Source organism: Aotus nancymaae, unplaced genomic scaffold, assembly GCF_030222135.1.
Source record: "Aotus nancymaae isolate 86718 unplaced genomic scaffold, 86718_ANA_hifiasm-v0.15.2.pri h1tg000072l, whole genome shotgun sequence".
Taxonomy (NCBI): domain Eukaryota; kingdom Metazoa; phylum Chordata; class Mammalia; order Primates; family Aotidae; genus Aotus; species Aotus nancymaae.
The window spans coordinates 3,381,544-3,407,063 of record NW_026988487.1 but is presented as its reverse complement, the minus strand read 5'-3'; the positions used below and the strand labels follow the sequence as shown (position 1 = coordinate 3,407,063).

The 25,520-nt window shown below is 52.6% G+C and overlaps 1 protein-coding gene across 6 annotated transcripts in view; it reads right to left on the bottom strand.

The window, feature by feature from the left end:
• ITGA3 (integrin subunit alpha 3) overlaps positions 1 to 25,520 on the bottom strand; it is a 32,371-nt gene continuing 6,851 nt past the window's right edge. For 4 of the 6 annotated variants that reach the window (XM_012463491.3, XM_012463495.3, XM_012463492.3 and 1 more), the window contains exons 2-26: positions 23,762 to 23,889; positions 23,403 to 23,482; positions 19,603 to 19,852; positions 17,000 to 17,086; positions 16,402 to 16,609; positions 15,751 to 15,947; positions 14,032 to 14,120; positions 13,759 to 13,895; positions 13,506 to 13,592; positions 12,506 to 12,573; positions 12,297 to 12,433; positions 11,592 to 11,741; positions 11,390 to 11,487; positions 10,976 to 11,123; positions 10,646 to 10,714; positions 9,979 to 10,058; positions 9,821 to 9,898; positions 9,170 to 9,272; positions 8,838 to 9,020; positions 8,526 to 8,648; positions 7,721 to 7,834; positions 6,761 to 6,859; positions 1,324 to 1,449; positions 829 to 969; positions 1 to 91 (exon numbers count right to left, since the gene is read on the bottom strand). In XM_012463491.3, coding sequence (XP_012318914.2) covers positions 859 to 969; positions 1,324 to 1,449; positions 6,761 to 6,859; positions 7,721 to 7,834; positions 8,526 to 8,648; positions 8,838 to 9,020; positions 9,170 to 9,272; positions 9,821 to 9,898; positions 9,979 to 10,058; positions 10,646 to 10,714; positions 10,976 to 11,123; positions 11,390 to 11,487; positions 11,592 to 11,741; positions 12,297 to 12,433; positions 12,506 to 12,573; positions 13,506 to 13,592; positions 13,759 to 13,895; positions 14,032 to 14,120; positions 15,751 to 15,947; positions 16,402 to 16,609; positions 17,000 to 17,086; positions 19,603 to 19,852; positions 23,403 to 23,482; positions 23,762 to 23,889 — 2,950 coding nt within the window. In that variant the 3' untranslated portion in view covers positions 1 to 91; positions 829 to 858. Of the gene's footprint in view, positions 92 to 828; positions 970 to 1,323; positions 1,450 to 6,760; positions 6,860 to 7,720; positions 7,835 to 8,525; positions 8,649 to 8,837; positions 9,021 to 9,169; positions 9,273 to 9,820; positions 9,899 to 9,978; positions 10,059 to 10,645; positions 10,715 to 10,975; positions 11,124 to 11,389; positions 11,488 to 11,591; positions 11,742 to 12,296; positions 12,434 to 12,505; positions 12,574 to 13,505; positions 13,593 to 13,758; positions 13,896 to 14,031; positions 14,121 to 15,750; positions 15,948 to 16,401; positions 16,610 to 16,999; positions 17,087 to 19,602; positions 20,062 to 23,402; positions 23,483 to 23,756; positions 23,978 to 25,520 lie in introns of those variants that run through there. The other 2 variants (XM_012463493.3, XM_012463494.3) reach the window with 2 other exon arrangements.

Below are 25,520 nucleotides of genomic sequence, written 5' to 3'. Positions count from 1 at the left end.
CTGGAGGCGGGTAGCGCTCCTCCTCACGGATCCGCACCGCGTAGTACTTGGGCATGATCTGGTAATAGCGGGTCCGCTTAAAGAAGTCACACTGGAGTTGGAGGGAGAAGAGAAAGAACATCAGCATCCAGAGTTTGAGGCCACCGGGCAGGAGTGCCTGGCCTCTCCCTCTTCCCCACAGAGGTCCTCAAAGCCAGAACTCTTCACTGAAACACATCCCATCTCCCTGCACTGAGAGATGGAGGATGAGTTTCCCCACCCCAGGCCCAAGAGGAAGCAGGAGCTGAGGAAGGCAGAGAGGAGAGGAAGAGGCAGATGCAGACCGAGGGCAGCTGCAGAGACAGTGGGCAGAAAGGCCAGGAAGACAGGGCAGTCCACCCTGACCACAACGTTGGGAGTGGGTCCACTGCTATCCTGGAAGGGCTGCTCAGGAGGAAATGTGCTACTTCCCAGGAGGAGGGTCTCTACTGCTCCCCTCCTTCCCGACGGGTGGAAATGGAGTGAAGAATTATTCTGGACATGCCTGTGGTTTACAGAGATGGGGCCTGGCCTTGCCCTTGACCTTGTTCCAATCCCCAGAAAGCAAAGTCATCACGGAGAGGGTTTTATGGCTCCCTCGTGGGGTCCCAAGTCACCGAGGGGCTCAGGGGGAGGCTGATGAAAGCCAGACCAGAGGGCTGGATGGGAGTCGGAGTGGCCTGATCTTTGAGGTGGTGGTGTGGACAGAATGAGGTCAGAGCAGCCCCATAAAGGAAGAGGAGCAGACAGGACAGAGTCAGAGGCCTGGCCAGCTGTGGGGCTCGGGGAAGGGGGCCCGGAGGCCGTTACCCGGGTGGGCCGGGGGCAGGGGCTGCCCCCTCAGTAGTCGTCGGTCAGCCTCTCTGTCTCTGACGGTTGGCTCTTCATCTCCGCTTTCTGCCTCTTAGCTTCATACAGGGCGCGAGTGCGGGCTCGCTTGAAGAAGCCGCACTGAGGAGGGGAGGAGGTGGGGACGGGCCATCAGGGGGGCGCTGGGCTGTCCTCACCAGCATGCGTGAACCAGGGCTGAGGGCTGGGGAGCCTGGGGGCTGGGGCTCAGTCCCAGCTTGGTGATGTGGTCAGAGGCCAGAGCTCCTGGGTCCCCCTTTCCAGCTTGCAGCTCCCCCCACTAACCCAGGCCCGGGGATGAGCCTGAAAGCTGGGGGAGAAGGTGGAGAGGAAAGGGAGGAAGGGCTGCGGTGCGATGGAAGGGAGGACTGGGATGGGGAGGCATGGGCTGGAGGAAGGGCTGGTGAGCATGCTGGTAGAGGTCTGGGAGTGGGAGTTGGGGGGCTGGCTCCTAACCTTCCACAGCAGGAGGATAATCAGCCCCAGCAGCAGCAGCCCCGCACCCACGGCCACCAACACCAGCCACAGCTCGATCTCAGCCGGCAGCTCCTCCACCAGCTCCGAGTCAATGTCCACGGAGAACTGGAGTGGGGAGAGGAGGACTCAGCCCTGTGTCTGCCCGCTTAGGCCCTTCCTCACCCTTCCTATCGCCAGCTGGTCCAGGGCACCTGCCGTTTGTCCTACTGCCAGTAGGGGGCAGCCTGGGACTAGAAAAAGCCCCTGCCGGCCCCACTGAGAGCAGGTCCAGGGGTCCTTCCTGCTTCTCCCAGGCAAAGACCTGGCTCCAGAGGAGTAGCCTCAGATCTGGGAGGTGGCCTGGAGTCTGGGTCTGTGACCAACACATCTGGGCCTGGGTACCAGCTCCATCCCTGACGAGCTGTGTGACCATGGACAAGTAATTGCACCCCTCTGAATCTCATGCTTTCTGCTTTCCGATGAGGGGATCATAATGCCTACCGCACAGAATAGCAGAACAGCCAAAAGCAGGGGTTCTGGAGCTGGACTACCTGGGTTCCAACCCAGCTTTGCTATTCACTAGCTGTGTGGCCTTGGCAAGTTACTTAACCTCTCTTGTTCATCTGTGAAATGGGAATAATACCTATCTCATAGGTTGCTGGGGAGAATTAAGTGTGTTTAATATAAGAAAACTGCTTAGAGCAACACCTGCCACACAGCAAGCACTCCATAAATATTCACAAAAAAACCACAAAGAATTCATAGCATACAGTCCCTTTTTTTTTTTTTTTTTTTTTTTTTTTTGAGATGGAGTCTCGCTCTGTCACCCAGGTTGGAGTGAAATGGCATGATCTCGGTTCACTACAACCTCCGCCTCCTGGGCTCAAGTGATTCTCCTGCCTCAGCCTCCCGAGTAGCTAGGATTACAGGCATGTACCACCATGCCCAGCTAATTTTCTATTTTTTAGTAGACGGTGTTCTCCATGCTGGCCAGGCTGGTCTCGAACTCCCGACCTCAGCCTCCCAAAATGCTGGGATCACAGGCGTGAGCCACTGCGCCTGGCCAATAGTCCCATTCTTTTTCTTCCCCTTCAATGGAGATAAATATGGATGTGTGTGTATATGAGTTTTGTTTTTGGGGTTCTTTTTTTGAAACAGAGTTTTGCTCTGTCACCTAGGCTGGAGTGCAGTGGCGAGATCTCAGCTTACTGCAACCACTGCCTCCTAGGTTCAAGCAATTCTCCTGCCGCAGCCTTCTAAGTAGCTAGAATTATAGGGATGCGCCACCATGCCCGGCTAATTTTTGTATTTTTAGTAGAGATGAAGTTTAACCATATTGGCCAGGCTGGTCTTTAACTGCTAACCTCAGGTGGTCCACCTGTCTTGGCCTTCCAAAGTGCTGGGATTACAGGTGTGAGCCACTGTGCCCAGCCGTGTTTTTTCTGACTATGCATGATTTTCACTTCTTTTAAAATTATTTTGATGATTTTTTTAAAAATATAGATGATATAAAGAAAACTAAACGTTCCCAGTTATATATATATGTGTGTGCGTGTGTGTGTGTGTGTATGTATGCATATATACACACACGTATATTTTCGAGATGGAGTTCCATTCTGTTGCCCAGGCTGGAGTGCAGTGGCACAATTTCGGCTCACTGCAACCTCCACCACCTGGGCTCAAGCAATTCTCCTGCCTCAGCCTCCTGAGTAGCTAAGATTACAGGTGCTCAGCACCACACTGGGCTAATTTTTGTATTTTTACTAGAGACAGGGGTTTCAGCATGTTGACCAGGCTGGTCTTGAACTCCCAACCTCAAGTCATCTACCCACCCCGGCCTTCCAAAGTTCTAGGATTACAGTCATGAGCCACCATGCCCAGCTGGTTCCCAGTAATTTTAATCTCTAGAAATTACTATCTCTGTAATCTCTGGTAAATCTCTTTCCATATTTGTAAATATGGAATATTAATATGGCCTATGTAAATGGACTCATGCCACATACACTCTTCAGCAACCTGTTTCTTTTCAAGACAGGGTCTCACTGTTGCTCAGCCTTGAGTGCAGTGACACAAACATGTCACTGGAGATTCCACCTCCTGGGGCTCAAGCGATTCTCCTGCCTCAGCTTCCAGTGTAGCTGGGACCATGTGCCACCACATCCAGCTAATTTCTTGATTTTTTTTTTTTTTGTAAAGATGGGTCTCACTTTTTGCCCAGGATAGCCTCAAACTCCTAAGCTCAATCGATCCTCCTACCTCGGCCTCCCAAAGTATTAGGATTATAGGCATGAGTCACCATGCCCAGCCAGCAACCTTTCCATGTCAATTGATAAAGATCAACTTAATTTCTCCTGAGGACTGCACAGTCATTGAAGGAAATGTACCATAATTTATTGACCCAATCTCCTACCGAAAGGCTTTTAGATTGTTTCCAATTTTCTGCCATTATAAATAATTCTTGAAATCCCCGTACATTTATCTTTGTATACTTGTCCTATTAGCTCCTTACAATATATTCTCATGTGCTGGATCTAAGGAAACGGGCACTGTAAATTTTAGTACATATTGAAAACTTCATCTCCTAAAAGAATCTACCAATTTATCATCCAAATCAATAGCATTTCCCTCGGCCTCATCAGCATTAGACAGCAGTATAATTTTTTTTTTTTTTTCGAGACAGAGTTTTACTGTATCGCCCAGGCTGGAGTGCAGTGGCACGATCTAGGTTCACCACAATATCCATCTCCTAGGTTCAAGCAATTCTCCTGCCTCAGTCTCCTCAGTAGCTAGGATTACAGGCATTTACCACCACGTCCAGCTAATTTTTGTGTTTTTAATAGAATGTTTTGCTATGTTGCCCAGGCTAGTCTCAAACTGACCTCAAATGATCCGCCCTCCTTGGCCTCCCAAAGTGCTGGGATTACAGATGTGAGCCACTGTACCTGGCCAGCATTATTTTTTTTTAAATAGTGCTGGCAAGAAAAATCTTGTTGCTGTGATTTCTATTTTTTTATGAGCAAGATGAACATTTGTCTTTCACCCCATGTACACTGCCTATTAATATCCTTTATATATTAAAAAATACATATCAATATTTTGTCATATATGCTGTCAACATTTTTAAAAAGCAGTATATCATTTGCCCTTTTAGTTTTTGTTTTTGTTTTGAGACAAGGTCTCACTCTGTCACCCAGGCTGGAGTGCAGTGGCACAATCACGGCTCACTGCAGCCTCAACCTCCTGAGCTCAAGCAATTCTCCTGCCTCAGCCTCCCAAGTAGCTGGGACTACAGGTGTGCACCACCACACCCAGCTAATTTTTGTATTTATTTGTAGAGATAGGTAGGGCTGGGCTCAAGCAATCTGCCTGCCTCAGTTTCCAAAGTTCTGGGATTACAAGCAGGAGCCACCCGGCTCAGCTCCTTTTAGTTTCTTTACTCTTTTGCTGTGTACGGGTTTAAATTTTCACAGAGTCTAATTTATCAAATTTTTTTCTTTATGACTTCTGGCTTTATAACTCACTCTTCCCATAATTAAAGATTACTGTTAAAATTTTATATTATATTCTGGCATATTCATTTTAATTGCTACATTTAAATATTTAATCTAGCTCTATTTTTGTCTACGGTGTGAGGTAGAGGTTTGTCTTTAGTTCTAAATGTGTTCTCCTAACACTACTTAATAATCTACCTTTCTCCACGGATTAAAAAGGTCATCTGGGCCGGGCACAGTGGCTCACGCCTGTAATCCCAGCACTTTGGGAGGCCGAGGCGGGTGGATCACGAGGTCAAGAGATCGAGACCATCCCGGTCAACATGGTGAAACCCCATCTCTACTAAAAATACAAAAAATTAGCTGGGCATGGTGGTGCGTGCCTGTAATCCCAGCTACTTAGGAGGCTGAGGCAGGAGAACTGCCTGAACCCAGGAGGCGGAGGTTGCAGTGAGCCGAGATCGCGCCATTGCACTCCAGCCTGGGTAACAAGAGCAAAACTCCGTCTCAAAAAAAAAAAAGGTCATCTGTTTCATAAAGTTCCATTTTGTTCCACTGATCTTTCTGGCCCTTCTTCCACCTCTTCCATACTATATTAATTTATCTTAGGAAATGTACAATAATGTATATAACCAACCCTGCATTCGGCTCCCTATACGTATCTCCCACATATCTTCACTTACATCCTTTTCACAACAAATTATTAGCAATTTTATCATACGTATTCTTCTGGATGCAACTCAGAATCAAGTTTGGGAACTTCTTTTTCAAGCTTCCTGAATCCTACTGAGACTGGCATAATTTGGGTGGGAAGATCTGACGACTTGATAATATTGACTTTTTTCTAACCATCACTCAAGGTTTTGTTGCACATTTCTTGTTATATTTATTCCTAGATGCTCTATCACTTTTCTGATGAATTCGCATGGGATCTTTGCAAATATATGATTGGTTATTGCCAGCATGTAGGAAACCGAGGGAGGTTGGGTATTTTGATCCTGTTTTGACCTCTTGGACTTCCTGAATTCTCTCATTGGGTCTAGTAGCTTTTTGGGCCAGGTGTGGTAGCTAATACCTGTAATCTCAGTGCTTTGGGAGGCTGAGGTGGGAGGACTACTTGAGACCAGGAGTTTAAGACCAGCCTGAGCAACACAGTGAGACTTCATCTCTCCTAAAAATAAAAAATTAGCCGGGCATCGTGGCACATGGCTGTAGTCTCAGCTACTCAGGAGGCTGAGGGGGAAGGCTTTCTTGAGCCCAGGAGCGCAGGGCTGCAGTGAGCTATGATCACACCACTGCATTCCAGCTGGGGCAACAGAGTGACCTCCTGTCTCTGAAGCAAAATAAAATAAAATCATAGCTTTTCCATGGCTTCTCTTTTCTGCCATGTAGACGAGGACATCGTCTGCCAATACTGAACAGGTTCTCATAGCTGAACCTCCGTTCTGCCTTGTTATCCTGCCTTTCTCTCTATATATATATTGCCTGTGGCCGGAAGCTCACATGTCCATGGTGGATGTGACAATGGTGAGATAATCAGGAGGCCCATGTTCCAGCCCCTGACAAGTTGTGCCACTTTGGGGAGGCCACTCACATCTCTCTAGGCCTCAGTTTCTTAGCCATAAAATAGAGAGGTGATCCCAGCCCTACTCTTCATGAAGACACTGTGCAGATCACAGAAGCGAATACAGTGGTTCTCAGCCCTGGTTGCATATTAGCATCACTTGGGGGACTTTAAATACAGCAATACCGGAATCCACTCCCAGGGACTCAGGTTTAATTGCTCTCTGGGTGTGTTCCAGACACCAGAACTCCTCTAGATGACTCTTACCGTGCTGCCAAGATTGAGAACCACAGGGCTGAAGTGTGTTAATGTGCTCTTAAAAGATGCCTGGCTCTCCCAAGCTCTGGCTGGAGACTGCTGTCCTAGTGAACATGTCACTCACCCACGTGGTCTTGTTCTCCATGTTGATGGTGGGGATGCTGGTTCGGAGGAACAGGGTAGCCCCGCCATTTACCCGGACTCGGTCAAAGTTTCTGTAATCCTTGATGGGGAGGGGGTGGGTCAAGACGAACATCTGACACTCCTCTGAGCCTCCCTCCGACCCTAAGCACCCCTACCCTATCACCCTCCCACCATGCAGCATCCTTAAACAGCACCCCAAAGGATCTGTCAGCCAGGCCTCCCCTCCACACACAAATGCACATCATTTATTTATTTGTTCATTCATTTGTGCATCAGGTCCTGTGCTGGATGCTGGGGACAGCCGAGACAATGAAGGTCATGGTCTAGGTCAGGCCCGTGGGCTGAATCTGGCCCAGCACCTGCTTTTGTGAATGAAGTGTTTTTGGCACACAGCCACACCCATTCATTTGTATGGCTGTTTTTGTGCTGCAATGGCAGAACTGAGTAGTGGCAACAGAAATTCCACGGCCTGCAAAGTTGAAGATTGCTAATCTAGTCATGCAGAGAAAAAGTTTGGTCTAGATGGCATGAGAAAGTTGGCACGTGAGTCATTGCAACACAGACTCGAGTGTGATAAAGGCACATGTGGCTTCTGAGAAAGTTAGGTGGGTGTCCTTTGGAAGAGAGATCATTTTCAGCTGGAAGAGCCAGAAAAGACCTCACTGATGGGAAGCATCTGACAGAGACCTTGAAAACTAAGTAGCAGTTTACATGCAGAGATTACAGAGGGGAAACGGGCATTCCGGGGTGAAGGAATAGCCTGGGGAAAGGCACGGAGGTGGGAAGTAATGGATAAATAATGGACACAAGAGAGGTCGTTTTGGCTGGAGACAAACACGCACACATCCATGCAGCCCTGCTCTCACACACAGCCCTGCTATGACCCTGGTCCTCCCCACCGGAATGGGTGATGGGGAGACCTTCAGACCCAGGCACTGACCTCGATGAAGGTGCTGTTCCACACTCGTGCCTTCACGGTCACGTTGGTGACAATGGGGGCATCAGGGATGGGGCACTCCAGCCACACACAGCGGGCACGGCCAGTGGCACAGGTCTGAGGAGGGCAGGGAACACAAGACGTGACACGGTCTGGGCTTCCAGATTCCTCATGCTCTGCTCCTTACCTGCCGCTCTCCCAGGCTTTGTCTCACCCCTGGGTGACCCGAAGGGGCCTGACATCCTTTCACTCACGCACACGCCCCCCACCTCACAGTTATGCTTTTCAGACACATTCTTTGGGCACAGGTCATATAATGCCAGGCAGATGGATAACATGGAATCTGGCCCCTGCTCATGTAAACAGGGCCCAACCTCCTACACCCACCTCCCGGCCAGCTTCCTGCCCCTGGGACCCCACTCCCCACTCTACCCAGCTGGGCTTCAACCTCCTTGTCAGGCCAGCTCTCCTCTCCCTACCCGCAGAGGGCATGCACCCCACCCACAACGCCCTGCCCCACACTGCCTCCTGCCGCCAAGGCTCTGAGCGGCTCTATCGTCCCCAACGGGCTGGGGCTCCTTAGCCAGCGTCTCCTCCTTTGGTCCCTTGTCTTCGATGCTTCCCCATCTGAGTGAAGCACCCTCCGAGGGCAGGAGGTGAGGCTCCCTGCTGTGTGTGGAGGCTCCCAAGGGCAGGGGCCTCATCACCTCATCACACTGAGGTCTCCCTTGCTTTGTGTGCCCCTGGTGCCCAGGCACCCTGTGATGGGGCGGGTGCGATCCCTTCCAGCCCCACCCTGGCCACTCACCAGCACAGTCTCAGACTTGGCTTTTTTGGCAGCAGCCAGAGTGACAGGTGGGGGGCCCTGTCCTCCCCCTGGATCCAGCTGTCGCCGCCTGCGCTGTGGGGATGACGGCCTGTCCCCAGGGTCCTGGAGAGGAAAGAGGAGATTTGCTGGCAGGGCAGAGGAAGAATTGGGAGAAGGGTTGCCAGAGGGGAAAGGCGGGGAGAGACAGGTTGCCAAAGGGGTATGAGGGGAGGGAGGGGAAAGACACTGGCCCCTTCTGCCCTGCAGCATGCAAATGAGATGCAAATGAAATATCCCTGATGGTGTCCTTACAGAAAGGGTGAGGTTGAGAGGGTTGACAAGGTCTCCAGGTGGTTGGCAGGGCCAGGACCCATTGCCATGGACGGTGATCTCCGTGGGATACAGCAGCCACTTGCCATTGCTGACTTCGTAGGGCCACTCCAGACCTAGGACCAGGGTCCCCAGGCCCACCAGCCCCTCCCCTATTGGGCCCACCTGTGGGCACAAGATGTGTCATTGTCATTCTCCCCTCGAAAACCACCTCCATCTTACCAACCCCCAACCCTCCCACCTTCAGACCTCAGAAAAAATAAAAACCATCCTTCCTATGAGTCCCCAGCCCAGGACCCCAGAGAGCCCCTTACCTGGAATTCATACTTGAGGGGGCTTCCCACATCCTCCACGGTTTTCATGCCAGACTCGCCCATCACTGTCCCCCCAAAGAAGCTTTGTAGCCGGTGATTTACCCTAAGGGTAAGAAGGATGCTGGAGTCATGGGGGACAGGAGACCAGGGCCCTGGCAGAAGGGGCGGGCATGAAAGCTGGTTAACTACGGCCCCTCTGACATGAGGCACCTCAATAGAAACCCCAGCTCTGCCATTTACCAGCTGTATGGACTCAAGCAAGCTATTTATCCTCCCTGAGCCTCGGTCTCCTCGTCTGTAAAATGGACTTAATTATAGCTGTTGTACCATAGGGCTGCTGTGAGAAGTCATTGAGACAATATATATAAAACCCTTAACACAACGAGCTCTTATAAAATGGGAGGGAGAACACCTTAGCCCCCAGGTTGCTGATTCCTCCACTTCTGCCTGCTTAGAGGGGGAATAATCATAGTAACAATAATAATAGTGACTGGTGTTGTTAAGGAATGGATGACCCAGGGGAGGTAGAGGCCTGAGGACACTGGGCCAAGAGAGGTGTCAGAGGAGCTTGGAAGGTACCTTGGGGATAGGGAACCCCTAGCTCAGGCACAGCAGGCTGGGGTGGGGGGGGGTGTGGAGAGTGGTACCCACATGCTGAGTGAGGTCTGGAGTGTATAGTCCACCAGCAGAGTCAGGGTCATGGGCTGCAGGTTGTCCTGGTGACTTGACCTTGGAAGGAAATGCAAGGGGTAGGAAGGTGATCCAGGATACCTCAGCCCGACCCAGACTGGCTTCCCGAGGTCACTCACGTGGAGAGCTGCAGCTGCACCTGAAGGTCCCTTGTGTGCAGGGTCACCCCAGTGACCTCAAAGGCGATGAGCAGCTCCATCTGCCAAGAGTCGGGGAGGTGGAGAGTGGCATTTGGGGTCCGGTGGGAGTGATATCGTGGGGAATGAGGGATCCTGCACACTATTCTAGTTGGCTTTCTGGCCTTCTCCTCCTCCTCCTCCTGTTCTGGGTGAGGGGTCTCCACCTCCCTATCTCACTTCTGTCTCCCTTTCCCCTTTTCCTCCGTGGAGGTCACAGCTCTGCTACTTTTGAGCTACACTGCCTTGAGCAGGTCCCTGAAACCTTCTAAGTGTGTGTTTCCTCTTCTGTAAAGGAGCATCTACCTCCGCAGAAGGCTGTGAGAATGATATCAAAGGAGCACCGTGCTGGGCTCAGGGGCTGGCGCACAGCTGATGCTTGGGAAAACTGGTTTCCGCCCGCTCACCTGCTCTAGCTTTGTGCGCAGCTCCCTAGCAGCCCCATTTGTCTTAGTTTCTGGGCCTCTTCTCACCCTCTAGTGGGTCTCCCCTCCCTCACTGTGGCTCTCCACTTCAAGGAAGCCCGGGAAGCAGGCAGGCAGAAGCTAGAAGGACAAGGAGCTCATCAGAGGGGACCCAGGAGGGCTAGGGGGATGTGGCCAGTGCTCACCCTCTGGTTCCGTTTGAAGGGGTTCCCCAGCTCACAAAAGATGGTCTCATTATCTTGGCAGGCCCCAGGCTGAGGAAAGGAGGAGAATAATTAGGTCAGGGTCGGGTCAAAGTAGGGCTTGTCCTCCCTCCTCTGTGGTGCAGGGTCAGAAGCCCTAGAGCTTGAGAACCGGGTTCTCCAAGCAGCAAAGACACTAAGGCCCCCGAGGATGCCCAGACCAGAGGAGGGGGACACGTGGCAGATGACAACACCTGCACAGGACATGCATATGGGGATGCAAAGCCGCGGTGGAGCCCTGCTTGGGCTCTGAGCCGGCCGGCGGGCACTCACGGGGCGCACTGAGGACAGCAGCAGGGCGGGAGGCACCACCAGGGTGAGCAGCGCCTCGTGGGCATCCTCCCCGATGCGATCCGAGGTCCAGGGGTTCGTCACGTTGATGCTCAGGAGCAGTTTCCGGACGTCTCTGCTATACTGGAGCCTGAGAGCAGGAGCCCAGGACTCAGCCAAAAGCCCCACCCCTAGAGCCCTCCAGGATCAACTAGGCCCCGCCCCTGGGGTCTCCTAGGTGAGAAAAACCCCTTCTCAGGACAGCCAGACCCCGCCCTCTAGTCTCACCTGGAGAAGAAAGCCCCTTTTCTGACCATTCCAGCTGTCCCGCTAAAGCCCCACCCCTCAGGCTTGCCTTGGCATGAGGCTCCGCCCCCACCCTGCCAGTCAAGGAAGCCCCGCCCCACCCTTGGCTACCTGCTCAGCTTCTGCAGCTGCTCCGACACGAAGGCTGCCCGCATCTGCAAGTTACTCTCACACTTGTTGTCAGGCCCGCACTCCTTCTGGAACTGGATCTGGGGGTGGCCGGAGGTGTGAGGGTCACACCACACCTAGTGCCCTCTTGCCCCACTGCCCTCCTGGTCCCTGGCCTTCTAGTCCAGGCCCCGGCCCCACCTACCTCAGTGTGGTTCTCCAGAGACTGTGCCTCGTTGAGGATGGGGTAGGCGTCCAGGGACCGCAGCCCCAGTCGAGGGCGATCGGGCATCCGCAAAGGTAAAGAGTAGTTCATGGAGATGATGATGGGCCGGAGTTTGTCACGGAGGTTGTCCTGGGGAGAGAGGGTGAGCTGAGCCCCACCCTGCACTGCTCCCTGCCCCAGCTGAATCCTCACACCACCCTGAACCTCAGAGAAGAGCTGGGGCCCCCTCCACCCTGAAGACCTGACAGGCTGAACTCCCTCTAGTCCAATCGCCGTATTGCATCTTCCTACCCTCCTGACCCTTCAGGAGGAAAGACAGGGCTTCTCCTCCTCAAAGGTCCCTTCACCTCCTCATCCACAGGGTCCCCAGGCTGAGCTCCTTCTACCCTGATGTCCCAGAGAGGGACTGAGCTTACCCCCACTCAGGGACCCCTTTTCCCAGAGATGGGCTGAGCCATGAGCTCCCATACCCCTCACTTTGGCACTATCCCCACCCCAAGGGTCTCCATCTTTCCTCATGTGTGGGTGCTGTGCACTGTACCCCTAAAGACCGATAGCCTTCCAAACTGACGTCCCCAACGTGTCTCTGGGGAGACCCCTGTCCCTCACCCTTGATCTAGGGGGACACTGGTCACCTCCTCCAGGAGCCCAGGAGCCCTCATCCTGCCCTTGCTCCTCCCTCACCATCAGGAGCAGCTCCAGCTTCTGGCAGCGCATCTCTGGCATGGAGAAGAAGCCATGGAAGACAGCGGACTCACTGCCGGCAAAACGCAGCCGGGGCGGGCGGCGGTCCCTGTCGGCCTCCAGAGTATAGGCCAGGGCTACAGGCAGACAGAGTGGTCAGCGAGGGGCCAGAGAAGCGTACCCCTTTCACCCTGCAGCCCAGCACTCACTGATGTTTCGCCTGTAGTTGGGGTTCCCAGCACTCTGGTTGTAGGCAAAGCATAGCTCCACTTGCACACTGTTGGAGGGATGTACAGGAGGGCCGGGTCACAGGGGGACACACACATCCAGGCCCTAGCTCTCGCCTCTGTGCTGGGCAAAAGGAAACCGAGGCCCTTCTGGAGAGAGGCAGGGACAAAACTAGGGAGTTTTGTCTGTGGTGGGTCTGTGGTGCCCCTGGCCGCTTCCCTTCCACTCCCCTTAGAGCCAAAGAAAATAGGGTTAGAGGTCACCAATGGGGAAACTGAGGCCCAGGGCCCAGAAGGACTTGTCTGAAGTCCTCAGTCAGTTGGTGGCCCAGCCCAGTCCTGAACCCAGGCAGCAATCCCCAGTCCAGATCTCCCTGCATCACTCACCCCATTTCCCTGCTGTCTGCCTTTGCCTTCTGATCCAAAATCCTCATTCACATAAAGACCTTGAAGTTATCACCATCAGTACTGTCACTTTCTTAGCAACTAACATATTTTGAGCACTTAGGGTATACACAGTGCTCTGCTAAGGACTTTTTGTATATTATCTCATTTAATTATCACAACCCTGTGAATTGGTTATTATCAATTCTGTTTTACAAGCAAGAAATCTGAGCCTCAGAGGGATTAATAATTTGCCCGAGGAGACTCTCCTCCATATCCATCCACTTAAATGCGTCCCTTTTCCCCTTCCTCTGGGACTTCACTCCCCAGAGCCTACCCTTGCACTGGCATACCTGGGATTTGAACCAGGCAGTCCAGAGCTCCCACTTTGAACCACTATACTCTACTGATCCCCAATTCATCCATTACCTCTTGCAAGGAATTTTGCTTTTTAATGAGGTTGGGTAGAGAGGGCGAATGCTGGCCCCAAGAATCAAATTTCTAAAGGTGGGATGACAGGAGGCCAGGGGAGGGGTTTGGGAGCTGGGGCGCCTCCTGGCCTGCTGGAATGAGGAGTAGGTGGGCAGAGCAATCTCACCAGGAGGTGGGTGTGCAAACTGCAGGGTCCAGCACAGCTGGCCTGGCCACTAAGGTCTTGTAGACGATGTTGATGACGGGCCGGGCCCTGCAGAGACAACAGAGCCAGACAGATATCAGTGCCTCCTGCCTGCTCAGGCCAGAGTTGGGGCCCAGGCTTCCAAGGAGCTGAAGCAAACATGGACAGAGATGAGACTCTGTGCAGACAGAGATGAAGAAGAGAACGACCCCTGTTCACTGGCCTCCTGGCTCACCGCAGCAGCACAATGCGGTCTGACAGGCTTCCCACTAGAAGGTCTGGGTAGAAGTTCTCATCCACATCCATCTGCCCACTGAGGGAGTAGCCGAAGGTGGCCAAGCCAGGCAGTCCCAGCTTCTCTCCGTGGATTACCTGGGGGCAGGGGACAGTGGTGGGGACAGGCTCTGGGGAGCAGAGCCCAAGGGGCTACAGGGAAGGGGTAGGTGAAGGAAAGCAAGGAAGGCCCATCCGGCTGGTGGGGGTGGCAGACCCATCTCTGTCTCTGTACCTGCTGGGGCTGTCTGAGGAGCCCCCGGGAGCTACTGTGGTAGATGTACACTTTGCCCAAGCCTTCAAACGGGGCTCCCACGGCAATATCTGCAGAAGACAGGCAGGACAAGGTCACCCAGGTACTCTGGGCCCCACATCTCCCTAACCCTGTGCTCCAGGCCATAGAGCCCAGCACAGAATTGATCTTACCCTGATGGGCAGCGCTCAGAGCATCAGGGACAGAGCAGAGCTCTGCAGCTCAGGATGAAGACTGGGACCACCTGGAGCCCAGCTTCCTCCTATCAGGGGTGGGAAAGTAGCTTCAGGAGATGGAGGTGACTTGGTGTCTCTACCAGGTACTTGTCAAGCATTTAGAGTTTGTGTGTGTGTGTGTGTGTGTGTGTGTGTAGACAGTGTCTCGCTCTGTCACCCAGGCTGGAGTGCAGTGGCATGGTCACAGCTCACTGCAGCCTCAACCTCCTGGACTCAAGCGATCCTCCCACCTCAGCCTCCCAAGTAGCTGGGACAGCATACACCACCATGCCCAGCTATTCATTTCATTTAATTTTCATGAGAGAGCTGTCGGGTGGGTACTATTGTCCCTCACTTTATAGATGAGGATACACTCCAAAAACCGAGTTTCACAACTAATGAGTGTAGAGAAGAGGAAACGAGCCCAAGTCTGTCTCACTCCAGAGGCTGGGACTTGAACTACAGTGGACTTCACTGAAAGCATCAAGGCTTTTAAAATCCTAATCATTATCTCCACAAATAATCTCCACAAATAAACCCCAAGTATTTGGTTATCTTCTAAAGCTGAACTCTTTCCAGTTTGCAGCTTTTGGTCGGATAAGGCCTAAGGAATTAACAAGCCAAGCTTGTTAGTAAGGCCTGTAAAGGAAGCGGAAGCAGGTCCCAGGCAGAAACCGAATGACTTCCACAGTGCACGGTTGGCCTCTGTTGACTGAACTTTCCGGCACCTATTTTGGGTCTTCAGAGGCTCCTTTGCCTTCCTCTTGGTTCTCAGCTATGTCCTGGGAAACTCAGGTTGTCAAAGAAGTGACCTTCAGATAAGCCAGGTGCCCCTATGGCACTGACTCCAGCCCTGGGTCTGCCCCTGTCCCTGATACCCCAGGTCTGATTGGTCCCCAAGTCCTGCAGAATACTTATGAGGACCCCTATGTCCAGGGCTCCCACCTGATACTACATTCTTGATCTTAACTCCCCTAGCCTCTCCACCCTTGCACTCGCTCATCCCATACTTGTTCCAGAATCATCCTTCAAGGTACAAAGTTATTTTATCACTTCCCTGCTCTAAAACTTCCTCTGGATGCCCCACCACCCGACCACCACCATTACCCAAATATAAATCCCTAAGATACTCCGCCTGGCTTTCAAAGCATCCACCCCCACTCCACTCCCTCTCTGGTGGGAACACTCCACACCTGCTAGATTTGGGCACACCAGGCCAGTTTCCATGCCCGTGTTGTGCCTCATCAGTACTCCACTGTGCACTCTCAGCCCAGGCTTGGCTGCACAGCAGCATGCGAGCTCCTCCAGGAGGCCCACCGAGCTTGCCTCTGTTGCTCCCTCTGCACATCTGCACATCCTGTCTCTAGTACTGCTGCGAGCTCCCCAGGTGTGGCACCATCTTGCCTCATTTGTGGGCCCTGTCAAGCCTGGTATGCAGCTGGCGCTCAGTCAGTAAGGGGACTGGGGAAGGGGTGCTGGCTCATACCCTGAAATCCATCCTGGTTGATGTCACCAATGCTGGCCACGGAGAAGCCAAAGGCAGAGCCACTGGGGCCATGAAGAAGGAGGGAGGGGTGAGCAGGGAAGGAGGTTCCCGCCTGGTTCATGAAGACATAGATGGCACCCCCTACCTCCTCTTTCCTCTCAAAGTAGTGGGGGGCACCCACCAGAAGGTCCTGCCACCTGCACAGGAGAGAAGGAGAGGGAAATGGGAGTGTGAGGTCGGCCTCCAATATGCAGCATAGTTCTTGTTTGACAGGCGTGACTGTGCCAGGGCACAGCGCTCTGCAAATGGCTCTTCTGGCCATAGATCATGGGTGGGAAGGACATGGAAATGCCAACATGACTCACCAAATAGGAGACATATGTCATGGAGAAGCCACACAGGCACAGATCACACCCAAACAACCCACACCCCTGGAGCCATACAAATGACAAGCAGAAACGAGCAAATGCATGGGTCACACAAATGCCATATGCAAACGCCCAGACTCCCATACAGCCCGATGGCAAACCCCTGCAAACAACATGCAAACAGACACACAATGGCAAATCCTCCACTCCCCTGACCTGGCTTAGGTAAGCCTTCCCCGCCCGTCGCTCTCCCTGGCCCCGGAGGATGTCCCTGGATTCTTACCCATCATTGTTCAGGTCTGCTAGGGCAATGGCGCTGCCAAAATAGGCGCCCACCTGTGAGCCCTCCAGCAGCTGCCTCCTCCGCAGGTCTCCGCCAGCTTCCCGGCTCAGCAAGAAGACTGCGCCCATATGTCGGTGCCGTGGGGCACCTGTCACAATGGTGATGTCTGTGGGGTGCAGGATGGCGCTGCCTACCTGCACCGTGTACCCTGGGATAGAGGGAGGATACTGAACCAAGGTCCCAGTCGATTTTGTCCCTTTCTACTCTGGACCATCTCCCTATCCCCTCCGCTGACCCCCACCATGATGTTCTATCCCACTCCTCTAAGTAGGGCAAGTAGGTAGACTCCAGATGGCCAGTAGCCACGCCCCATCCCAGCCCCGTTCCTGCCTGGACACTGGACTGTAAGCACCCTGAAGGCAAGAACTTCGCATCTTGAGAGCTTAGAACAGGGCTTGGCATACAGGTGCTGGTTAATTCGTGTGTGCTACTTTAACTAAATGCCATTAGTCACAACTACACTCTGGCCTCACCTTTCCAGCAGGGACTAAGCCCCTGTCCCCTCTATCACCCGATGGGCTACCACTACTGTACTCACCAATATAGAGGTTTCCTTGGTCCTCTGGGTCCTTGTAACTATACTCAGATAAGTCCCAGTCCTTACGCTGAATCATGTAGCTGTTTCCTTCACAGGGATTCAGGGAGGGAGAGTAGGGAGCATAAGTCACCACTGCTTTCCTCTGCCATGTCCAGCCCACCCCCACCCCCAAATAAGGATAATCATAGCCCCTTATATTTGTGAGCACTGTGCCATTTGTAAATCACATCTTCTTTAACAATTCTTTTTTCTTTTTCTTGAAATGGAGTTTCACTCTTGTCACCCAGGCTGGAGTGCAATGGTGCCATCTTGGCTCACTGCAACCTCCACCCACTGGATTCAAGCGATTCTCCTTCAGCCTATAGCATAATCCCAAGTAGCTGGGATTACAGGCATCTGCCACCACACCTGGCTAATTTTTGTATTTTTAGTAGAGACGGGGTTTCACCACGTGGGTCAGGCTGGTCTCGAACTCCTGGCCTCAAGTGATCCATCTTCCTCGGCCTCCCAAAGTGCTGGGATTACAGGCATGAGCCACCGCGCCCAACCTATTTTAACAATTCTTTGAGGTGGAATTATGACACCTATTTTGCAGATGAGAAAAGTGAGGCTCGGGAGGGAAGCTGACTTGCTCATAGTCCCATGGGGAGCGGACGCAGAGCCATGGCTAGAACCTAATCACCCAGGCTCCTGGATATTAAACGCTAGATGGCTTTCCCCACTCTCTAGACACTGAGGTCAGACTCCACATCATTATCTCCTTCTTCTGGTCCAGACCCCAAACTCAGGCTGCCTAGCTGGCCCCTGCACCCAGGGCTGCTGCTGGAGGGTATCTGTGACCCTGCCAAGGTGCCACATGACCGGGGGTGGGAGGCAGGACCAGAAGAGGGGGTGGAGGCCTCAGCCTTTGGTAACTATGCCTGGGGCTATGGGTTGGTCAAGAGGAGGAGATTCAAGGCTCCTCTGCCTGCTGATTCTGTAACAATAAAGGTTCAGTAAGGGAAGAAGGGCCACTATTGCTACAACCTGTGTGATGAAGGGAGGCAAAGAGATGGAGGAAGTGTAGGCTGACAGACACCCCCTGTGAGACCACGTGTAGTGCAGTCTTTTACAAGCATGGTCTTTCACAAGAAAATACTCTGCAGCCCCTACAATGATGGTCCTATATATATATCAACATGAAAAAGTGCCCATGACTTCTGATAAGTGAAAGAGAGAAAGTAGTGATATTTATTTAGTTTTTTGAGACAAGGTCTTGCTCTGCTGCCCAGGCTGGAGGACAGTGGCACAATCACAGCTTGCTGCAGCCTCAACCTCCTGGGCCCAAGCAATCCTCCCACCTTAGCCTCCTGAGTAGCTGGGACCACAGGTGTGTGCCACCATGCCTGGCTAATTTTTAAATTGTTTGTAGAGACGGAGTCTCCCTACATTGCCTGGGCTAGTCTTGAACTCCTGGGCTCAAGTGATCCTCCCACTTCAGTTTCCCAAAGTGTTGGGATTACAGGTGTGAGCCACTGCACCTGGTGATACCTACATATTCTAAAATAAATCTAGAAGGACCTGTATAACATTGAGGAACAGAAAGACAGGTGGGGGAAGAACACTTTTCCACTTTATTTTACCAAGTCCTGCTGTACTATGTAGTAGCTGTACCACGAACATGTTTTATTTTTTAAATTAGTTTGTAAATGGTTAAACTGAAGTCAGGTGGAACCTGTATTCTAGTCCAGGTTTCATAAGTTTGTTGGCCTTGGGCAACAAACTTCTCTTAGTTTTTGTTTTTGTAAAATGGATATAATATTACTTGCCTCGAAAGAGTATTTTAAGAATGATTGAGGCTAGGCGTGGTGGCTCACGCCCATAATCCCAGCACTTTGGGAGGCTGAGGAGGGTGGATTGCTTAAGCCCAGGAGTTTGAAACTAGCCTGAGCAACTTGGTGAAACCCCATCTCTACAAAAAATACAGAAATTAGCTGGGCGTAGTGGCATATGCCTGTAGTCCTAGCTACTCAAGAAGCTGAGGTGGGAGGATCACCTGAGCCTGGGGAGGTCGAGGCTGCAGTGAGTCATGAGTATGTCACTGCACTCCAGCCTGGGCGACATGGTGAGACCCTATGTTGAAAAAAGAAAAAAAGGCCAGGTACGGTGGCTCATGCCTGTAATCCCAGCACTTTGGGAGGCCGAGGCAGGTGGATCATGAGGTCAGGAGTTCAAGACCAGCCTGGCCAATATAGTGAAACCCCATCTCTACTAAAAATACAAAATTTAGCCAGGTGTGGTGGTGAGCACCTGTAGTCCCAGCTACTCGGGAGGCTGAGGTTGCAGTGAGCTGAGATAGTGCCACTGCACTCCAGCCTGGGTGACAGAGCGAGACTCTGTTTCAAAAAAAGAAAGAAAGAAAGAAAGAAAAAAAGATTGACTGACATAATACATGTAAGGCCCCTGGCACATAGTAAGTGCTTTAAAGGAGTCATGGTGGTTGCTGATACTGGCATGAGGTGCTGTCTCTAGTGTGGGTGGCCTAGGCCAGCTGTCCCAGTGGCTAACTGGGGGTGGGTGGTCTCTACTCTTCCTTCCTTCCCACATAGCCCCATGGTCCCTACCTTTCCAGTTGTAGGCACCAGGGGCACCGAAGTACACGGTGTTCTGGGTGAAGCCGCCGCTGGTGCCCAGCTGGCACATGCCCGTCTCCAGGTAGTCAGTGTTGCTGTTGCACATCTCGTTGTGGTAGGTCTGCCAGTCATCGCTGGGGTCCAGCTGTAGGTCATTGCCTCGCACGAAGCACTTGCCCACCATGCGCCGCTGGTCTTCTGACCCCGACCACAGCACCTGCGTGTAGCGGTGGGCACAGACCTGGGGACCCCCCCCAACACATGCAGCCTTAGTCAGGCCTGGGGACCCAGGTCAGCTGTCTCTTTTACCCTATAAGCCTCTGGATTTGCCGAACGGGAGTCAAAGGAGATCTCCTGGCTCCTCCTTCTTCTCCCAGTGATACTTAAGCCTGCATCTCCTTTCCAGAATTCAGATATCTGCTCTGAGGGTCAGGAACACTTTTTGGAAAGCTGTAAAGTGTGGATTTGAGAGTGGCTTTGAGATCTCAGCAAAGGAAAGCAGGACAGGATGAGAGACTGTGGGGTTCAGGCTCTTGGTCTAGAAGGAGTTAGTAACAGAGAGATTAAGGAACTTGCTTCTCTGCCATCTCCAGATGACCCGTCCTCTTAATGAAAGGACCATTATTAAAATGATAATTACAATGACAGTAATAATAATAGCAGCAGCTAACACTTCCTGAGTGCTTCCTATATGTCAGCACAATTCTAAGCTCCTCACATGTTAAGTGTTAAGGCTGCTAGTGACCCTATGGCATAGAAATGATTATTTTTCCCACTTTAGATAAACTGAGGCACAGAGAGTTCAGTTACCTACCTAAGATCTCATATCTAGAGAGAGGCAGAGAATATTCAAACCAAGCCTGTCTGCTTCCAAAATCTGAGCTCTTTAGCACGTGCTGGGCTGCCTCACAGTGGGGAGAATCTATGACAGCTTCTCCGGGTGCACTTTAGGTGCTTGGTACATATTTATTGGGGAAATTGATGGACCAGAATAGGGTGACTTTTTTCTTTAGATGAAGTCTCACTCTGTCACCCAGGTAGGGTGCAGTGGCACCATCTTGGCTCACTACAACTTCTGCCTCCTGAGTTCAAGCGATTCTCCTGCCTAAGCCTCCTGAGCAGCTGGGACTACAGGCACGTGCCACCATGCTCAGCTAATTTTTGTATTTTTCGTAGAGATGGGGTTTCACCATGCTGGCCAGGCTGATCTCGAACTCCTGACCTCGTGATCTGCTGGCCTCGGCTTCCCAAAGTGCTGGGATTACAGGCGTGAGCCACCATGCCTGGCTAGGGTGATTTAAATAGCCTGGAGGCAGGTGAAATCCAGAAGTAGACCCTGGTTCTTGTTTACTTGCTCTCTGTGGCCCCTTCTAGCTGTGAGCTCCACCAGCATGGTGCCGAGCCTGTCTTAATCACTGCTAAGCTTCTAGGAATAGCACAGTGTTTGGTACACAGTACGGGCTCACTAAATATTTGTTGAATGGACGGTGAGTAAATAACTGCTAAAGGATCCAGGGTGTAGAATCACTTTAAATGGGCTCCTAGACCACAGCCATCCGTAACAGGGGTCTCAAAAAGGCATTTCAGTGACTGAAGCCAACCTGGAGCTTAAAACAGTGTTCAAAGGTGACAGAAACCACAGCAGTGATGGCTTCTGGGTGGCAAATGATTAGAAGGAGTTACAATGGCACTTTCTGGAGTGATTTTAAGATATATCTTTGGTTACACAGGTATATACATTTGTAAAAATTCACTGAAGTTTAAAACCTGTACATTTCACTCTATATAAATATTACATCAATTTTTTTTATTTTTTTGAGACAGGGTCTCACTCTGTCACCCAGGTTGGAGTACAGTGGCATGACCTTGGTTCACTGCAACCTCTCTCTCCGGGGTTCAAGCAATCCTCCCACCTCAGCCTCCCAGGTAGTTGGGATTACAGGCACACACCACCATGCTGGGCTAATTTTTATATTTTTTGTAGAGACGGAATTTTGCCATGCTGCCCAGGTTGGTCTCAAACTCCTGGGCTCAAGTGATCCTCCTGCCTCAGTCTCTCAAAGTGTTGGGATTACAGGAGTGAGCCACTGAGCCTGGCCACGTCAATTTTTAAAATGAGAAAAAAGCTAGACATAGTGCTCTTGCCTATAATCCCAGCTACTTGGGAGGCTAAGGCAGAAGGATCACTTGAGCCCAGGAGTTCAAGGCTACAATGAGCTATGATCATGCTACTGCACTCCAACCTAGGTGACAGCGCTAGAGACCTCATCTCTAAAAGAAAGAAAGGAAGGAAAGAAGGAAGGAAGGGAGGGAGGGAGGGAGGAAGAAAAAAACGGGGCCAGGTATAGTGGCTCACACCTGAAACCCTAGTACTTTGGGAGGCCAAGGCAGGAGGATCACCTGAGCCCAGGAGTTTGAGACCAGCCTGAGCAACATTTGGACCCTATCTGTATAAAAACTTTTTAAATTAGCTTGGGAGACTAAGGCTGGAGGCTGCTTGAGTCTGGGAAGTCAAGGCTGCTGAGATGGCACCACTGCACTCCAGCCTGGTTGACAGAGGGAGTCTTCTTTTCTTTTTTTTTTTTCTTTTGAGATGGACTCTTGCTCTGTTGCCCAGGCTGGAGCATAGTGGGATGATCTCAGCTCACTGAAACCTCGACCTACCGGGTTCAAGCGATTCTCCTGCCTCAGCCTCCTGAGTGACTGGGACAACAGGCGTGCCACTGCTCCTAGCTAATTTTTTATGTTTTTAGTTGAAGACGCAGTTTCACCGTATTGGCCAGACTGGTCTCAAACTCCTGACCTCATGATCCACCCGCCTCGGCCTCCCAAAATGCTGGGATTACAGGTGTAAGCCTCGGTGCCTGACTGGGAGTCTTCCATCTTGAAAGAAAAAAGAAAGAAAAGAAAAAGAAAAGGAGGCTGGGCGCGGTGGCTCACGCCTGTAATCCCAGCACTTTGGGAGGCCGAGGCAGGTGGATCACGAGGTCAGGAGTTGACCAGCCTGGCCAACATGGTGAAACCCTGTCTCTACTAAAAATACAAAAATTAGCTAGGCGTGGTGGTGTGTGCCTGTAATCCTAGCTACTCAGGAGGGAGGCTGAGGCAGGAGAATTGCTTGAATTGTGACCTGAGAGGCGGAGGTTGCAGTGAGCTGAGATCGCGCCACTGCACTCCAGCCTGGGCTACAGAGCAAGGCTCCGTCTTAAAGAAACAAACAAACAAACAAACAAAAGAAAAGAGGAAAGAAAAGAGAGAGAGAGAGGAAAAAATGGGGGGAAAATGTCTACCTGGGACTCAGAAATTGAGAACTCAGGGGCTGGCACCATAGAATGTGGACAGGAAGTGACACATTTGCTTAGCCCCCAGACCAGAGCTGGGTGAGCTGGGGTCAGCAGGGCTGGGCCTCTTCCGGCAGTCAGCCTCCCAGGAAGGAGTGCCAGCCAGCGCTGAGCCGCCTGGGGCCCTCTCTGCCCTTTCTCCTCCTCGCAGTTCCCTCGGCTCCCTCAACTTGTTCCCACGAAGGCTGAGCACCCAGCATGGGTATGGGAAGGAAGCAGATGAGTCAGGGGACTCAGGTCGTGCTTGGCTTTGGCAGAGTACGGGATACTCACCCCCTCCCCAGGATTGCAGGGAGCGAGGGACATACAGCCGCAGGAAGGGACCCACGTGCTGGCCCCAGCACACATGCACTGAGGACCCCTCTGCTGCCCTCTGCTTTCCTCCAGCTCTGGGAGATGAAGGGGAGAGCCAGGGAGGGGTGGAGGCGCCAACGCTGAGCACCCACTTACCAGGACTCTGCCTGCAGGACCCTGGCTGGCCACAGTCACTCCAAGCCACATGTCCTCAATAATGTGATGGCCAGGGTCACCTGTGGGCACAGGAGGAATCATGAACCAGAGCGCCTCCCCTCTTGGGCCTTCCACCCACAGGACCGCCCTCCCCACTCCCCTTCTCCAGCTCGTCATTATTCTGAGCTCCACCAGTCCCATTCAGCCCCACTCCCCTCTAGGGCACCCTCTTCCCAGGTGGACAAGAAGCGACTAGCAACTATGTGAGCAAAGCTTCTATCTCCTCCAGGCCATTCTCTCTGCACTACCCCTCTGCCAGACCTCTGACCCAGCACCCCTCCCCAGCCCCTTCACCTCACTTTTCACTGTGATGTCCATCCGCTCACAGTCGTCCTTGTGGGCAGTAAGTGGGCACAGGTACACAGCACCAGTCCGGTTGGTGTAGCCATCGGGCACAGCGAGCTCCCGGGGGGCACCAGCCAGGAGCCTGGGGATAGGGAAGGAGGTGGGTCCAGGTTCAGACTCCCCAAGCCCCACTTCAAACTACTTGCTATTTATTCAACATACAGGTTGGAGGTCAGGAGACCCCCCAGCTCCTGCCTTCCAGAAGTGCTCAGCATAGGGCACCCAGCAGGCAAGGATACCAGAAGGAAGCACCCTCAGAGTGAGAAGCAGGAGCACAGCAGCCCAGGCTCAGGGCTGAAGGGGCCGTCACGGAGGCCAGCAGAAGAGGTGACCTAATCTGAGTCAGGACGATGACCAGGGTTCCCCAGGTGAAGAAAGGGAGGAAGGGCACTTGGGCAAAAGCACGCATGTGCAGGGCCAGAAAGCAAGAGCCAGTGGGTGATTCAGAGACCTGCGAGACCCTCAGCATAGCTGGAGTCCAGGAGCCTCCAGGGAGGAACAAAAGGCAGGCTGGGAAGGGCCTTAGGGGAACCACATGGTCAGATATGGGTTTTGGAAGGAACGCTTTGGCCTTTGAAATGAAGGCAGACCAGAAGAGAGCAAGACTGGAGGAATCTGGGCAGACAGTTCAAATTCTGGGGGGTCAGCAGGGAGAACTTAGGGGGTTGGGCTGTCAGAACCCTGGGTTCTTCCTCCTGAAGCCATTTGGGGACTCAGATCTTGGATACCTGGGCCCCTAAGGGACCTGGGTGATATCCAACATCCTTCCCCAGTGACCTTAAGACAGACACACAGGAAGGAGGTGGGATGAGCACCTGACACTATGGACAATGTGGCCCCAGAGCAGAGTTCCTGGTGGGCGGTCGGCAGGTGGGGAGGAGAAGAACTCTTGCCTTGCCCCCAGCCTGCCCAGAATCCATCTTTGGGGATACCGACAGCAAGTTCCTACAAGGATGCTTAGGACCCTGGCAGCCTGTTGCATAGCAGAGGGGTGGCTGGAGCAGAGAAAGGTAGGGACTGGCCCTGAAGTAGCATCTCAGAGAACAGGCCTTGGACCATCAGAAACCCTGGGGATCTTTATTAAATGGGTAGATTCCCCTGCCCACACCATACCATCTGGTGGAATCTGGGCACCCCAGTTTAAGAACATTTTACCTGACTTTCTTCTCCCCACATCACCTCCCTGCAGCTGCTAAATGTTCTGCCAGAAGCCCCTCCTCAATCGTTACAGCCCTAGCCTTCTCGGGTGGCAGGCACCTCCCAGGTGCCCCACCATTTGGCCCCAGCAACTCTATCGATCCACAGCTCCCAGCTCAGAACCTGGGCTCTGGGCCTCCTGCCAGCCTGGAAGTGCCAAGCACACAGCCACGCCTGTAGCTCCTGCCTGGAACCTGTGAGTGTGGGCTGCAGGGAGGGGGCAGGGCAGGGCCTGGGCATGCTGGGGCCTGGGACGTCTCCACCCACTGGAAGTCAGGAATGTACTGCCTGCGGGTGCTGGGAAGGGGGGGGACCTTGCCTGTACCTCAAGACTATAGCTCAGACCTCACCCTGGGGAGTGTTCCTGGGAGAAGGGGTGACGCTTCCTGGCCAGGGAGGCTGGCAGGGGGCCAGGCTGGCAGCCAGGCTTGGAGAGTCACTTCTGTCTGGGCTGGAAAGGCCTCGATGAGTCCACTGCCTGACCACCCATGGACATCCGCTCTCTGGCGTGCCTGA